Source organism: Marmota marmota, unplaced genomic scaffold, assembly GCF_001458135.2.
Source record: "Marmota marmota marmota unplaced genomic scaffold, marMar, whole genome shotgun sequence".
Lineage (NCBI taxonomy): Eukaryota > Metazoa > Chordata > Mammalia > Rodentia > Sciuridae > Marmota > Marmota marmota.
Window position 1 is genome coordinate 4,090,683 of NW_026000142.1, and position 17,394 is coordinate 4,108,076.

A 17,394-nucleotide genomic window follows, 5' to 3' on the forward strand; every position below is an offset into this window, starting at 1 on the left:
TGGTATTGGATTTTTTCACTTTTTTCCCCCTGAGCCTATTAAGAAACCATGTAAGGTGATCATATAGCTTTTATTTTATTTTCTTACTGATGTGGTATAGTATACTGATTTATGCCTATACTTACATAAACCCTATTAGAAGATAGTAAAAAGTTCATTGTACCAAAAAAAAAACAACAAAGAAGTATATATTTTACATATATTGTCCATACAGGTCTCTTTTTGAAAACGAATTAATTTGGGGGTAGTAAAAGGAATACTGAAGGAATAATACTACTGGATTACATTTTTGCACAAGTGAAGATTTTTTGTTTGTTTTCCTTTCAATGATTGTTTACTCAGAATTGTAAGATGGTTTTTAAACATGGGATTTGCTTTACTTTTTCTAGTTTGTGATCCCTGCTATTTTTTAATATCTATTTAAGCAATCACCATGAAATTTCTATTTTGAACTGTATCACTTTAATCAATTTTTGTTTAGGTTTTAGTTCAAAGCAATTAAATAGGAAGTAAAATACACTCTTGGGCCTTTAAATAATCAACTGTACTCTGAGCATGAAAGCACCACTTGTATTTGTGCTACTTTGGGCATAAATAGTAATGATGTACTTCCCCTTTTTATTCCTACATTTAAGGGTCCACCCAGAAGTTTTCAACTATATTGAGTTCCGGAAATGTTCTCATTCTCTTTTCTAGCCTCTGATATAATCTCTTAGCATAGCTGGTTCAAGAATCATGTTAAGCAGGCCCAGATCTTGTGTTTGAGCCCATGAAAGGCAAGGTATCTTTTTGTTTTCTGATAACAGATTGCAGCCCCAGTTCCAGCCATCTGGTACCTTCTTGCCATTGCTCCCCAAGTGCTATGGGCTAGAGAATGTGGGCAGTATAATGCAGTCAGTGCCTTTTACTGGATAATTGACCACAGAGGGCCTGTCTCAGGAAGAGTCATCATTGTGAACAAAGAGCAGTGTGTTTACTTTAAGTTTTTAAATTTAACTGGAATATATTTGGTAAAGGTGAAACAGTTATTTTTAAAATATATTATTCAGGGATCACAACAGTGCTTTCAGAGATTAAAATAGTATAAACAGTATGTAATTTCAGGGTTTCTAAGATCCGCATAGAATTAGCATATCCTGCTGGATTTAAAAATGACACATAATACAGCACCCAATTTATTTTCCCCAACAAAATTGGTTTCTTCTACATTTCATATACTTTGTTTGTTTTGTACTGGGAGAAGGAGAAGAAGTATTTTATGAACTCCCTCTAAAGGAAAAGGGTTTTTTTGGTCTTTAGCAACAGTTGCACTGCATTTTAAAAGGCATGAAGTGAACTTTCCTTTGAGTATGTCAGATTTGGGAAGCATGAAAGAATAATAGTTAATTTTAAGAATCCAGAGTTAGACTGTGTAACTTCTTTGCACTTCAGCATTCCCCATCTGTTAAAATGGAGATTTAAATAGTACTTACCTCATAAAGGAAAAATTAAATGAAATAACACAAATGAAGAACTTTGAACAGTGACTAGCAAATAAATGCTTGTTTAGTGTGAAGTGGTACCTGTCGTAGTTGAAATAGGCACACGTGGGCTGGGGCTGTAGCTCAGTGGCAGAGTGCTTGCCTAGCATGGGTGAGGCACTGGGTTCAATCCTTGGTACCACATACAAAATTAAGCTTATGAAATAAAGGCATGCTGTCCATCTACAACTACAAATAAAATAAAATAAAAAAAGAAATAGGCACACTATTAGAACCTTACAGGTACTCAGAGTAAAGTTAATAGAACTAAAATCAGTGGTATGTATACAGGGCTCTTCTTCTAAATCATCTAATTTCCAGCTTCAAGGGTGGATAAATTATTCAATGTCTTCAGAGAACGCCCATCCAAAACTCACCTGTAGAGAAAGCAGGGAGGGAAGAACAGAATCTCTGTTGAGTTCTAAGTGTAGTTTCTGTACATTTCAGAACACTTGAAAATTACAGGTTAGGCCACTTTGACAATTAAAGCCACAGCATTTATTTCCAGGAGCCTGATGGAAAGTCTGTAGTAGGTTCTGAAATCAACTACCTAGAAACTTTGGTGAAATATCAGACCTTTGAAAACTACTGCTCAGATTACCAAGAACCACCACATAAACATCTGGATCCTAGAGAGATGTGCCATATTGTTTCTTGCTCCCACCTATCTTGAAGCTTCCCTGCTCCCTGGCTCAGCTGTCATGAAAATCAAGCTGACTTGTGGTGGAAAAGAACTAAGTGGCTTTTCCCCATCACATCTCATCTTCAATTTCTGTTAGCCAGCAGATAGATTATGCCAATACTTTCTTTCACTTCTGGTAGCCAGTCATTTTCTACCTCCAACAAATTGCTTTCTTTTATATGCATGCATCTTTCTTAATCTTCTTTCCTCTCCAAACTTTGCCACCAACATTAGCAAAATCTGCTTTTATCACCTTGATATTTATGGGAATAAAAATTTTAAAAATCGTCGTACAATTCTCCAGATTTCCTAGAACTACTTCTCATGGAAATACTCCCTCCTCAATGAAATGAGGTCAACGATCTTGAAAGTGCTCCTGAAATCCTTTTAGATTCTTTGTCAAAGTTCAGCTCCTCTAAATTAAATTAACTTTTTTTCAAGCACTGGCATTCAAGATAATTATAATATTTTTTAGTTTAACTTATAGATATTGTTATTATGCTTATGATACTAATGTTTCTACATCTTTTTATTGCACATATATATTATCTTATTGTGAACTCATTAGCCTGAGAATATACTTTCTTTGTTCTTGTTGTTAAACCATAACTTGTGTGAATGAAGATAAGTATATTTCCTACTTATTTCTTATCATAATCAATAGCAGTGTGAAATTAGGTATTCTTTCATTGTAGGAATCCTTTTCATAATGTTTATAGTATAATTCTGAGTTGTGATCATCTCAAGATGTATTCCCCCCAGTCATTAATTTCTTTGTATAGTTATTATTTCTATTTATATAAGAGCTATTTCTGTAAAAAGTGTACTAATACAGCAGATTTGGAGTCCAATTCTATTTAGAACCATGGTGCTTTGCAGCTAGACATCTGATCCAATTATCTCAAGTTTCAGAGGAGTAATTGAAACCCAGAAAGGTTAAATGATTTGCTTAAAGTCATATGGTTTAGGTAGAAGCAGGAGTCATTGGGACTTAGGTATAGTTCTCTTTCTAAGTCTGATGTACAACCTGAAATCTGCAAACAATTTGATGTACAAATAACAGTATATATTCTGATAATTACCTTCTTCTACGTAAAGAGAGAGAGAGAGAGAGAGAGAGAATCCTGAAAAAGCATGACCCTAAGAGTCCATTGTACATTACCCAACTTTTCAGTTGTTGATATGAAAGCATTTTTCCACTACACTGTGTATTTTGCTTTGAGAAATTCCAGTCATTTACGTTAAATTTGTTACTCTGTTGAAGCATTGTAATTTTAAAATTTTACTAATATGTGTGACCTTTCAAATTTTCTCGTGATTTTTTGGAAACCATCATGGCCCATTTTTATCACTTCTTAGCCTTATTTATACTGTTTTGTTGGGCAGACTTTTCCCAAGAGCAGGTAATGACATCTTGTACCCTTATAATGACATACAACAATTCTGGAGTAGAGTGCCAGTGAGTCAACGGTCTTAGTGATTACAAGCTATTGCAAACATGATTGAAATTTGATTAAACTCAGATTTTAATTCATAAAATAATAAGTTGACACAATTTACTTTAATTACATTTTTTCAGGCCCAGCAAATTTTGTATTATAAAAGTCTAAAAACAGGGGCTGGGGTTGTGGCTCAGTGGTAGAGCGTTTGCCTAGACATGTGAGGCAGTGGGTCCGATCCTCAATGCCACATAAAAATAAACAAATAAAATAAAGGTATTGTGCCCAACTATAACTAAAAAATATTTTTAAACAAGTCTAAAGACAAATTTACTAAATGAATTTATAGTTCAAAGTAAGCAGGAATCATGGTTTGTGTTTCCCTAACTTCAGGATATCGCTAGCTGCCCTTCACATAGTAAATACTCAGGATTACTTTATTTATTGAATTCTGATAATTCTGTTAGAATTGTTTCCTAGCTTTTCCACCTAGTTGATTATACTCTAGCCAAAAAATCTTCGGTCCTACACGTCAAAAGGTAGGAAAAAAACAAATGTCCATCTAGCAAATAAATGAATAAACTGTTATATAAGCATACAATGGAATATTATTCAGATTTAAAAAGGAATAAAATTTAGATATATGCTACAACATGTATGGATCTTGAAAATAGATACTAGTGAAATAAGCCAGACACATAATGCCAGATAATATATGATTTCATTTATATAAGATACCAGAATGGGTAAATGCATAGAAACAAAAAACATAATAAAAGTTACCAGGGCCTCAGGAAAAGGAAGAATAGGAAGCTTTTATTTAAAGGGTACAGAGTTTCTGTTTGGAATGATGAAAAAGTTCTGGAGATGAAGGGTGGCGATGATTACATCATTATGTATGTACTCATGCCACTGGATTATACACTTTAAGATGGTTAAGATGGTAATTTTGTGTTATGTATACTTACCATAGGAAAAAAAGTACCATCCTGAGTTCACCTTGAAATGAAATAATAATACATTCTTTTGGATTCTGAGTTTGCACCAAAAAGGGACCCTGCTTCCTGCCATTCTGAATGGCTCCTTCATTCTCATGCTGGGGTGGAAAAAACACAGCTGTATTTACTTTTCCAATCCCATCTTCTATTTTGAAATACAACCTTTTTGCAAATGAGAGCCAAGGTCAAGTGACACAACTTTCTGCTCACCTCTTCAGTTTGCCAAACATTGTTTTTCTAGTAGAGTTCTGGGTTAGGTGCAGCAAGTGTGAGTAATACTATCACTCCTGTGAACTCTGAGTGGAATTTAATAAGCCTACCTTCATGATTTCCATTCTCAATTTGATATGACATATTTCCTTTCACTTTCATCAATATATGGAAATTCAGTTACATATTCACTGAATATGTAACACATAATACATGTCCAGGTATGTAGACCATTCCACATGTTAAATTCAAATTACAAAGAAAATAAGGCTTTTCCTGTCTAGTGTTTCTCTTTTTTTCTGAAGAATTTAATTGCTTTCTGAGATTAGAGAGATGTTTATGTGCAGAGTAAATGAGATCTTACTGATAATTGTCTTTGGATTTGCGCTATGGACATGAAAACGTTAAGTACATAGTAAGAATTTGTGTTTTTATATAATAATGTTAGAAATAATGGCAAGGCATAAAATTTTCAATATAAATTAAGGGCAATAAAATGGATTAACTTTTTGTCCTAAAACAAAGGCCATAGTATGAAATAATTACATTCATTATTCTTTTTCATAATATTTAAATGTTTCTAAAAATATATATCAGGATATAAGAATTTTAAATGATCATTTTATCAGAATGCACACCAAAAAACACAATATGTGACTATTATTTAAGATTTTAGGATTTTTATATTTCTGACTATTATTTTTCTATTTAGTCAAAATTATATAAGTAATATCTAATTATATAAAAGCATCAGTACAATGTAAATATTTATATTTTGAGCTTTAAAAATAGAATGTATCCATTTTCTCTCTGTTGTATATGCAGACAGTTGAAGTACTTTATTGTTTTACAAAGTGAAAATCATTCATTTGAGTGAAATTAATACTCAGCATGCTGTAGAGATATACAGATCATTTTTCATTGTTTTCCTTTGAAATTATCTGGAAAAAATATAATCTTGTTTAATTATGTTTGGAAGAATTTGAATAGATGTTTAAAATGAAAAAGGCTATATAAATGGGAAGTTTAGAAGAATCCAGTGTGACTAATAATCGATATCAAATTCTTCAGAGTTATGGTGTACATAATATGCTCGAAGAATTTGTGCACAAAAGCCTAAGCTGTTTTGTAAAGTTGGCTGTGATCAGATACTGTAGTTTTCTAAACATGGCTACATATTGAGGCCAGCTTGGTTGATTTAACCTAGTAATAAGATGCTTAGTTGAACTGTTTCTTTAAACTCTTTTCTGTAGTGAGTGGCAGGCACAGTCTATGTTTTGGGACTTTCAGCCTCCACCCCAGGTGATACTCCTCCATTGAGAAATGACTGAACTTAAGTTCTTTAAATAAAAAAAAAAATTAAAACAGGCAATGTTTGAAGCATTTTTCCTTGATAACAGCCTTTACCTGAAGGCTTTCACTACTTAAGCTGTGAGACTTATAAAGAAAATTATACACAATTCCAGGTAAACATCAGTAAAGCATTTTTGTGTGCAAATATATTAAGACGCATAAAATTTACAATACAGAAAATATTGGAAAATCATTAAGTTTGGAGTGAGGTTGAAGGTAGGAAAGGATCAATTCCATGTTTCAAACATATTGAGTTTAAGATGGTTGATGGAATATCGAAAAGGAAGTGTATAGTAAGAGTTGAGCATACAGGTCTGGAGCTCTAGATAGAAATCTGGGTTCAAATGCACAAATCTACATACATACGTTATCTACCTACTGGGGAGTAGAGGAGTAGGGCAGTAGATACCTGAGATAGTTCATCCAGAAAAAATGGGTTTCAAGTAAGTGGCACAGAAGTCAAGAAATAAAAACTCAGGGAGTCACTAACCTTAAGTACAACAAAGAGGTCATGTTAAGATTAGTACTTTGACATCTTCTAAATTTAGCAAGACAGCAATTATCAGCATCTTTTGTGAAGCAGAGTCAGTAGAGAGTCAGAGAAAGCAGATTGCAGCCAGTGAGTCGTGAATAGCAAGTGTCAACAACTATCTCAGCCTGCACGTGGGAAAAGCAGAAAGGTGGTGTGTGTGTTAGGTAGATGATACACTAATGGGCAATATAGACTTGAATTTTTTTAAATGGTTAATTGCTTATAGGAAAAATGAACAATGAGGAGACACAACCCAGTTGATGAAGCCAGCAGGGAAGAGTGAGGACAGAATGCATCTGCAGCACCAGTGATGAATTAGCTGTGGGTAGGAGGGTGGGTATGAACGCAACCACATTTTGATGTAGAACAGAGACAGAGGATTCTTACCAGACAGTTTCTATTTTGTCAGAGGACTAGAAGGCTGGCCCTGCTGCCCACAGTGAGGAGAAAGGTGGTGGAGGGCTAGAGAAGAGAAGAGGAAGGTGAGGTATGTGCTATAAAGCACAAGGGGAAAAGCCGACTGGAGGCATAGGAGATGTCTGAACAGCTTAAGGTTGGAGAACATGAATTTCTACAAACTAACTTTAAAAGCTTTGTTTGTTTGTTGTTTGTTTTTAATCACTGTGTCAGGCTTTTGCACTTGTAAGTGCAAACCAGTACTAAACCAGCATCCCACACTGAACAGTTTCTTGCCTGGTTTCTTTCCTAAAATGCTTCTCTTTCCCCATTTCACTGCACCCCCACTCTAGCTGGCTAGTACAGAAGGTTTTCTGGCTTCAGACAAGCCACTTTTCTAAGAATATATGGAACAGATTACAGAAGCAAGTGACAGCCTGCTTACTTCCCCTTCTTCACTTATATACATTCAGCTGGAGTTCTGAAAAGAGGAATTCAGGAGAATTTTTATTTTTTTCTTTTTTAAAAGGAAGATGGGAGAAAGCAGGAAGTGCAAGAAGGTGGAAGTAGCAAAGGAAAAAGAAAGAAAAGGAAATAAATACTTAAAAAAAAAAAAAAAGTTGAACCAGATTGTGAACTGAAATGATGTCAGAGACTGGAAAAGGAAAGGGAGTAAAGAAAATATCTTCTTTCCAGCATCACTAGTTTAGGAACCCTCACTCTGTGCAGAATCAACACCCAGGCCATATGGAAGACAAGGTCTTCTGAGAATTCATTTTATCCCACCTAGTTTTTCCATAATAGCAGCAAAGTGTTCTGAGCTCTTGTTCGCTTCTTTGGCCTAACCCCTTGATTTTAAAATCAAGTCTTGACTCGGTGGTATAGCTTGGTGGTAGAGTATGTGTTAGTAAGCACATCCTTGGGTTTGATTCCCAGTACCAAATATAAAACAAAAAAGAAAAACCAAGTCTGAGTACCTAGAGTATCTGAGAAATAAGAGGACTAGATTCAGTTAAATTTTTAATATATTTAATGAGTGCTTACTATGTGCAGATACTGTTCAGGTACAGGGAATTTGGAAAAAAAAAAAACAGGAAACAGTCTCTTCCTCTGAAATATAAATTCATCCCAAGTAAAAGGAAACTGTTGCTTAAGGACTTACAGATGCAAGAGATCAATCCTCTGACTTTTAACAGCTAGCCAGATATTTATTAGCAACCAGCTTTTTAGAAAAATAAAAAGCTTGAGTACTCCCTTAACTGTGTCATAGCTTGTATCACCTTCTTCTAACTTCTGTCCCCTTATGCTTCTAACACAGATTTGACTCTCCACATTGCCCCACCATTGAGAATCTGATGTAATGCAAGCAGATACCAGCTGAAGGCAGAATAGAATGGATAGTTATCTGGGGAGATAAAGTGACAGTGTTGCTGGTTCTGGGTATTGTTCAAAGAAGCATGTCTTTTATTTATAGACATTAGAATTTAAAGGTAGAGAAAGCCAGAACTTGGTATTATCTTTTCTTTGTATAACTCACTTCCTAGAAATATGCTTGATACACCCTACCTTCTTTACATGTAAATTGAGTGTTGGTGGGTGTTTTATACTTTGTTTCCTAGGGGTTTAATAGGCCCTTTTGCTATTTTAGTGAAGGGTGGTTTCTAAATTTTAATGCATCAATATTTTGCTCTTATAGACATTATCTGAGAAATGGACTGCAGAAGAAAGCAGGAACCTTTAAGAGATGCCAGATATGGGTGGTTTTATATTACTTAAGTCTTCATAATTTAGTTGGGCATGGCTAAATAGATGAGGACTCCAGTTGTTACCAAGTTTGCAAATTTGGCATCTCCTAATAGATTTCATTGTGGTTACAGGGATTTTGTGCCAGGAAAAATATAGTTGTCTGTTCTTAAACCTGAATTTTCTTGCTTTCAAACACCCAGGAGTGAAGTTTACAAGGATGCCACTAACCTTCTGTTGCTCTGGAGAAGTGACTTCATTTTTCTAAGTCTTTACTGAAAAGTGTTATATGCCTTGTATTCTTGGAGTATGTTTTTTTCCTAAGCTCTTAGAAAATTTTACAGATTGAAGCTCATGAATCTTTACAGCCCCTCTACAGGAAAGGAAAGAATAATGCCTGTAAACCTCTTTGAATTCTTTGAAAGAAAGACAACAGAATTTAAGGAACTAAAAATAAATTTGGCCAGTCTATTTTGTAACAGATTAATTGAAAACCAAAAGTCACTTTTACATAAACACATGAAAACATCCAATTGTAAACTATTTGTCGTAATGATATAGATCAGGAAATTTATCCTTAAAATTAAAAAAATATATATCTGACATGGCATACTCATATATAAACCATGTAAGGGCAAACACTAATCTGGAAAAAAAGTTTTAAAGCTAGATTATATGCAGGAACTTATACTCAGAACCATTATCATAGCAGCATTTCAGCGAACAAGATTAATCACAAAAATAACGATTATCCTTTATGAACATAATATTTGAAGTAATTTCCTAAAATTTGGCTATTAACCAGAAGGTTAATTGATTCTTTTCTTCTTGCTCCATTGTGGTTAACATACTAATTCTTCCTATTAACGACCCATTTTATTATGCAAATGAAAAAATCACAAGATGTGGTGTCTAAGAGAGAGGGGGCTGCTTTTTGCAGGGGAACTGGTGCACCTGTTTCAGCCCTCAGCCCCCACCTCTGCTTCCACTGGCTGCCAAGCTGGTGACTTACTGATAAGTTTAGTGGGTGTGGAGTCCCTGAATTTTGACTCCCATTTTCTTTGTGACTTACTCTTGTTTAGCCTTATAATTTCTCCCTTTCCAGCTCTCAGCATGCCAACAGCAGCTGCATCATGGCACTCACCCTTCTGCCAAGAGGGCAGGCAGCTCCTTGGAGACTGTAATGTTGTACTCCAGCCAACCGTTAAGAGATAGATGCCGGAGTAATACATACAGCACAGCTGAAATTCAGATCATTCTAGGAGGCATTTGGTAGAACACTTTGTCCATTATATTTTTAAACTAAGTAAAATGTTTAAAACTTTTATTTTTTGAAACATTTTCAGACTCATACAAAGGTAGAATACTGTAGTGCATTCCCACACACCTTTATGTCTGCCTCTTCAATTATCAACTCAATTATCTTGTTTCACTGTCCATGGTATTTTTCCCATGGCTCTACCCAGACTGCTGGTAGATTCATTTTCAGGGATAAACTTATCTTAAATTACAGTTGCTTTTCTATCCCTTTTCAGTCTGTCTGTAAGACATTTGATTAGACTTTTCTTCCCAAAGGCAGTCTTTTTTTTTTTTTTGTCCTTCTAAATTAAGCCAGGATATGCTTCAATAGTATTTTTCATATTTTCTAATACTGTCCCATGAATTTTCAAGGCTTTGTTCAGTCTACCCACAATGTCCCGGAAATGTACTGGTTCTTGCTAATAGACCATTAAGGATCACTTGGATTTGATTCTCAGTATCGTTACCAACTACATATATAAACTGGGACAACTTCCACTTACCCTTTCTGTTCCTCAGTGTCCTCTTGTCTTAAACATGAGGCACATGCCACAGACTGTTAGAAGACCACCGAGCTATTAGAAGACTTCTGTGAGTGGATATATTTATAAAGCTAAGATAAAACCTGGCACAAAGTAAGTGTTCAGTACATATGCTAGTTGCCGTCTTCGTCATAATTGCAATCATCATCATCACTACCACCATCACCACCTTTGGTCCCTCACTACTCATTTTACAGAATAGAGGGCCGAGGCTCTGATGTGTGAAGCATCCACCTTCTGGTCAGATGTAGTTTTATAAGTAGAACTTGACCAAGAAACCAGCCACATGTATCAAATCCTGTATTATACTAGATTGGTTTGCTATAGATTGTCTTCAAGGAATAATGCTCTGACCCATAAGAATGGTTTGGAAAGATTATTGATAAAAGCATGGACAAAAGGAATAAATATTGCTGCTGAAGAGTTAGGCTTTGAAGTTGTATGTTTAGAAAGCAGGGCTACAGGTAACATACCTTCTCCTTAGTTGTAAAGGTGAGATCAGGACGTTATTTGGCTAATGAAATTGAATAACATTGTGTACACAACCCAAAAAGAGAGAGAGAAAGAAAATTTGAGGACAGAATGAAACTAATAGATCTATGTAAGATTTGCTCTTGAGATCAACAGTAGGTAAAAAAAAATTGGGGGATGCGGTAGGCGAAAGGGAAAATTACTTGAACCACCAGTAAATGTCAAACACTAAAGGGATAAATGGATTCTAGACTTTGTCTAAAGCCAAATGGGATCTGACATTCCTAAAGTTTTTATTAATTCACTTTCTTTACCCGTGCTAAGCACTATTCTGCTTACTTAAAAACATTGCTTTATTTAATTCTCAGAACAATCATGTGAAATACATACTATTACTGATCTTATAATACAGCTAAAGAAACTGAGACACAGAGAAGTTAATAGCTTAAGGCAATTTGTTTATCACTAAACAGGAGATCTGGGATTTGTACCTTAGCAGTCGGGCTCTAGAATTTGTGCTCTTAATCCATTTTGCTGTGCTACTCCCAAGTAACCAAACCTCTGATGCATACATAATCTTGTGTTATTTTTGGCATACCCAATGTTTCTTCCTTTTCAGTTTTTCTATACAAACCACATAGTGAAGCCCTTTAAATAGTCTGGATGCTCATCACTCTTCACTGATACCTGTGCATTTGGCTGACCCCAGGATGCTTAACATTGTAAGTCCTAGTTAGTTTCAGGAGACAGATCTGTACGTGGATCTTTAATAATAAACTTTGTCATAATAAGGTATGTTTACATTTGTTTTAGTTGTAGCCCTAAGAAAGTACACTGGTGTTATTTTCTTGTGAAATTATAAGATGACTACTCTTAATAGGCATGTGTTGAATAACTTGTTTCATTTAAGGTCACTCACTAAATGATATTTGAGATATTTGAGGGGCCTGTTGTAGGTGTTGGGGATGCTTTGTGAAGAGAACAGTTCCTTCTCTACAAGTTTATTCAATTTTTTTTTTTTTTTTTTAGTGCTGGGTATTGAACCCATGCACTTACACATACTAGGTAGGCAAGCACTCTATCAATGAACTACATCCCCAGCTCTACCCTTCTCTACAGATTCTTCATGTATTTTTCTTAATAGCTTCTTCTTCTCATTAGCTTACAAGATGTCATGATGTCTCCCAACTTAGAAAAAAAAAAGAAATCTTTTGCTTCCACCACACCCCTTTAAATACCAACCCATATATTTTTTCTCATTTACCGTTCCAATGCCTTGAAAAATTGTCTGTGTTCATGTTTATCTCCAGATCTCATCCAGCTCCAGATTCAAATCATATCCTTCTGCATACCAACAGCTCCATTTGATGTCAGTTAGGCACCTCAGACCTTCAGAATAGAACCTAGGTCTCCTGCCTGAGCCTGCTCCTTGGGTACTCTTTCTTATCCCTGTAAATAGTGACTGCATCCCTCTCATGGCTTAGGCCAAGAACTTTGGATTCATCCTTGCCCGTACTTTTTTTTTTTTTTTTTGTACTAGGGATTGAACCCAGGGGGGTTCAACCATTGAGCCACATTCCCATCCCTTTTTTATTTTATTTTATTTTTTTTTAATTTTGAGACAGGATCTCACCAAGTTGCTTAGAACGTCACTAAGTTGCTGAGGTTGGCCTCAAACTTGCAATCCTCCTGCCTCAGCTTCAGAGTCACTGGGATTATGGGTCTGTGCCAAGAGGCGCGGCTTGACTGCACTCTTGTTTCTATGCCCCACCATCCATTCCACTTGCGAATACTGTTGGTTTTACTCTCAAAGTCTATTCACAATTCAACCATTTCATCTCACCTTTGCTATTACAACCTTCTTGAATCTCACAGTCATCTCTTCTCAGCTATCTTTCAGCTTCCTTTACTGGCTACCCAACCCCATCCCCACTGTCTACTGTCAATGCTACAATCAGAGTGATTCTTTTAAGATATCAGTCAGAATATATGTCCTCTGCAACAATATGTTCTTCACTTTTTTTTTTAATCCAACTTGCAATAATATGGATGAATCTCTTACATATAATACTGAAAACAACCCAAAACAAAAGAATTCTTACTGTACAATTACATTTATTTAAAATTCAAACACAGGTCAACCAGTCTTTGCTGTTATAAGTAAGGATGGTGACTAGAGGGCAGGGAGGTGACTGTGATGGAAAAAGAACCATCTTTGTTTTTTCTTGATCCTAGTGCTGGCTGCTCATGTGTGTTCAGTTTGTGAAAATTTAGCAAGCTATGCTCTTATAATGTGCCCTTTTCTATATGTATTTTATACTTCAGTAAAAAGTTTTACAAAAATGTCTCTTACAGAAAATTGTTCTCCTTTAGACTTAAAGAATTTATCAGAATTTATAGCCATTAGAATATAAGCTCTATAAAGGCAAGAGTTTTGTCTGCTTTCATTCACCGGACAAATATTTATTAAGGCCTAGACACTAAGTATTTGGGATAAAGCAATGAACATGAGAGGTAAAAACTCCTTCTGAGAAACAATAATCAGAATGAGTTATGTAGTATACAGCAAGGTACGAAGGGATATGGGGAAGCAGAAAGCAGGAGGGAAAGACAGTACAGAGTTGAGAAGGTGAAGTGATAGCCTACAGGGTTAAATATTGTGGTCAGGAAAAGCCTCTCTGAAGAAGTGGCATCCTGGACAAAACTTGGAAGGAGGTAAGGGAAGGAATCCCGTATTTCTGGGAGAACAACCACCTGGTCAGAGGGAATGGAAAGTAAAGGACCTGAGGTAGGAGCAGGCTGGTTGGAGTAAGGTCAGAGAAATACCTGGGGCCAGATTCAGAAGGCTTTGTAGGCCTCTGCAAAGACAAATTCATTCTGTGTGAGATGAAGGTGTGGAAGTGGGAGGGAGTCTTTTTATTATTTTTTAAAATTGTTGATACACCTTTATTTTTTTAAATTTATTTATTTATATGTGGCGCTAAGAATCGAACTCAGTGCCTCACACATACCAGGCAAGTGTGCTACCACTGAGCCACAGCCACAGCCCCTTATTTTTATTTTTGCCTGAGCTAGTTTGAGTTAGATTTCAGCTGCTTATAGTGGCAGGTCATTCATTTTAGTTTCTGGAAATAGACTTTAATTATTGTTATCTGTTCTGCTATTGAGGGATATTTAGGTAGTTTCCAGTTTTGGGGTTTGTGATGTGGGCTGCCGTGAACATCTTAGTGCATGTCTTTTAGTAAACAAGTGTTTGCAAGAGATGTGTCAATTCTTATTTGATGACAATTGCAACATAACATGCTAATTCCAGTGGAAATCAGACAATCCATGTTCAGGACACACATTAAAGGTAATTAACATTAATTAATATATATTAATATAATAAAATATATTAGGATAAATCCGTAAAGTATGCAAGGTGGTAATATAAGACATACCAATTAGATTGCTCGCACTGTAGAGAACTGTAGAGACTAGTTGGAGATAAGCTCTGTGCATATGGAACCATAGTTAACAAGAATACCTCTAGGAGGGCTGGGGTTGTGGCTCAGTGGTAGAGCACTTACCCACATGCATGAGGCACTGGGTTCGATCCTCAGCACCACATAAAAAAAATAAAATAAAGGTATTGTGTCCACCACAACTGAAAAAAGTGTGTGTGTGTGTGTGTATTTCTTTTTTAAAGAATACCTCTAGGAAACACCAAATAATATTGTTAGCAGTTTGTCCCATAAGCATTCTGAAGTGAGCAAGATTACTTTGGACTCTGGTATTATAAGAATTTTCAGGGAAGCTGAGCATGCAGCAGAGCCTGAAAGCATCAGGGAAAGAGTTGGGAAAGCAGAGAAGAATTTTGTAGACATTATCTGGGTTAGGGAAACAGCAAGAATGCCAGATAGTATTTAAGGGACTATAGATGGTCATTCTAAGAGTAGAGTTTAAGATTCATTTTAAAACCTAGCACAGACTTGGATTCAAGTAAAGTAAATAATTGCATTCAAATCTGGAAGTATTTATATATTACACATTTCTCAATCATTTTGATGTGTTGATGCCACATTTACCATTACTAAACCTTACAGTTCATATGGTCTAAATGTTTTAAATATATATGTATTTTTAGACTGGCAAAGAAAACTCATCCAGTGTGACTGTGGCAGGCCCTGAGACGGAAAATAAGGCAGGCCAAACTCTGGAGAGCAGCTCACTAATGGCGGAGCTCCTGAGCGACGTACCCTTCACCTTGGCCCCACATGTGCTGGCAGTGCAGGGCACCATCAGCGACCTTCCTGACCACTTACTCTCGTATGATGTCAGCGAAAACTTATCACGATTTTGGTATGATTTTACTCTTGAAAATTCAGTGCTATGTGATTCGTAATCTTCGTTTACATCTTAACAGCTTTAAAAATTTTTTGTATATTTAATCTATTTTATGTTTTTTGCCGTTGCACTCTTTGAAGGCCTTCAGAAAAGCAAGGATCGTAAACCAAATAAAATAGCATCATGTTCATTGTTTTATATATTAGAATAATGTACATTTGTATAAAAATTGAATTCCAGTTCTACTTACCTTCCCCCATGTCATAAATACAAAACTGAAGCTATCCATTTTATAAAAGATTGCTTCAGTTGGCGTTTCAAAATACAACACTGTGAAAAAGAACTCAGGCATTTTTCTTGGTTACCACAACTCTGTAGTCTGAGTTGAAGAGAGAGTGTGAAGTCTCTTTGGTTCAGAAGAAGCTTGAGTTCATATTATTCGCTTCTTCTTCCACAGTGTTTATGAATGAATTCTGGGAGGGGAAAAAAGTTTGTTGTTAATTTCTTCATTCTTGGTTTAGACAAACTGATGTGGGAATGTAAAAGTGATCATTTGCTGAATCAAGAAAATGCTCTACCTTGAGTGGTACACTTCAGCTTTCTTAGACCTGCAACAGTCCTTTCTACCCCGAATGATTTCTTTGTTCTCAGCCTTTTCTGCTCTTCCATGTGTGCTATCCAACCAACTTTCCAAAGAACTTTTCCTGCTTCTGCCTCAGTTGGCATTTGCTCTCCTTACACATATGTTCCCTGTGTATGAAGAGATCCACATTTCCTTTTCAACATCTCTGCCTCCTGAAGAACATCTCATGATGGTATTTAATATTGCTGATAACTCGCTTATTTAGAAATTTGTTGGCCATGATACAGATGGAAATATTTTACTATTATAAATACTGAACTCAGTTCTTACACCTAGGTATGAATTTCAGTTCTTGGGTATCTGTCATTTATTCCAACTAAAACTGAAGAGAACTGCCATTTGTCGATAAAACATAAAGGGAAGAGGTTAATTTGATAGTGAATCTTCTATGCCATGGAAAATTTAGGTCACATTTATTTTTATTAGTAGCAATATGATTTATTAATTCTGTGCCAAACTATTAAATATATTTTTTCACAAAGATGGAGTGCTGTAGCAAAACTAAAGGTACATGAATTATTCAGATTTTAATGTGTTATGCATGTTTGTTTAATAAATGTGGCCTGGTCTTGATAAAATGCTATATTATTTAAAGAACATTTCTATTAACAAAAATGTGCTTCATTTGCAAATGTTACCATGTGAAGTTAATGATTAAATTAGATATTTACACAGTTTTATAAAACATCAGTCTAAGAGATATAACTTATTACTGACATAAATGTGAACATTTTGTAGCACTTTTTTTAAAGGCATATCCTTTTTAAATCTCCATGTTAATGTACTCTTAAAACTAAATGTAATCATGCAGTCAGTTAGTCTAATATATATGTTAACTCTTGTCTAAAATAATTATACATTTCACTTTATTTATGTCTACCATGTATGCTTTTAATTACTTTCACTTGTCTATGGAATTGTTATATTTAAATAAATGTGAATTAAAATAAATGAATATTTTGATTATTTTCAGATCCATAAAAATGGCTTTCTTTGCATTATTCATATCTGAGTGCAAGTTTCAGACTCTGTAGGAGGTAAAGACTTAAGTATATAGCTTGTGTAGTGCAGAGAAAAGTATGCAATTTCTTCGTATATATAAATTTCAAGGAATAACATTGAAAATGGTAAGAGCAAATGTTTTGGCTTAATAGGACTGAAGGGATTTGAAAGGAATGACACGCACATATCTAGATAGATCCCTATCACAAAATTTAGTAAGGATAAGTGTTAATGACCT

The 17,394-nt window shown here is 35.3% G+C and overlaps 1 protein-coding gene across 4 annotated transcripts in view; it reads left to right on the forward strand.

Moving 5' to 3' along the window:
• The window catches only part of Umad1 (UBAP1-MVB12-associated (UMA) domain containing 1), a 227,200-nt gene extending 210,085 nt beyond the window's left edge, over window positions 1–17,115 (forward strand). For 3 of the 4 annotated variants that reach the window (XM_048785991.1, XM_048785989.1, XM_048785990.1), the window contains one exon: window positions 15,312–17,115. In XM_048785991.1, coding sequence (XP_048641948.1) covers window positions 15,312–15,569 — 258 coding nt within the window. In that variant the 3' untranslated portion in view covers window positions 15,570–17,115. The remainder of the gene's footprint in view (window positions 1–15,311) is intronic. The other variant, XM_048785988.1, reaches the window with a different exon arrangement.
• The last annotated feature ends 279 nt before the right edge of the window (window positions 17,116–17,394 follow it).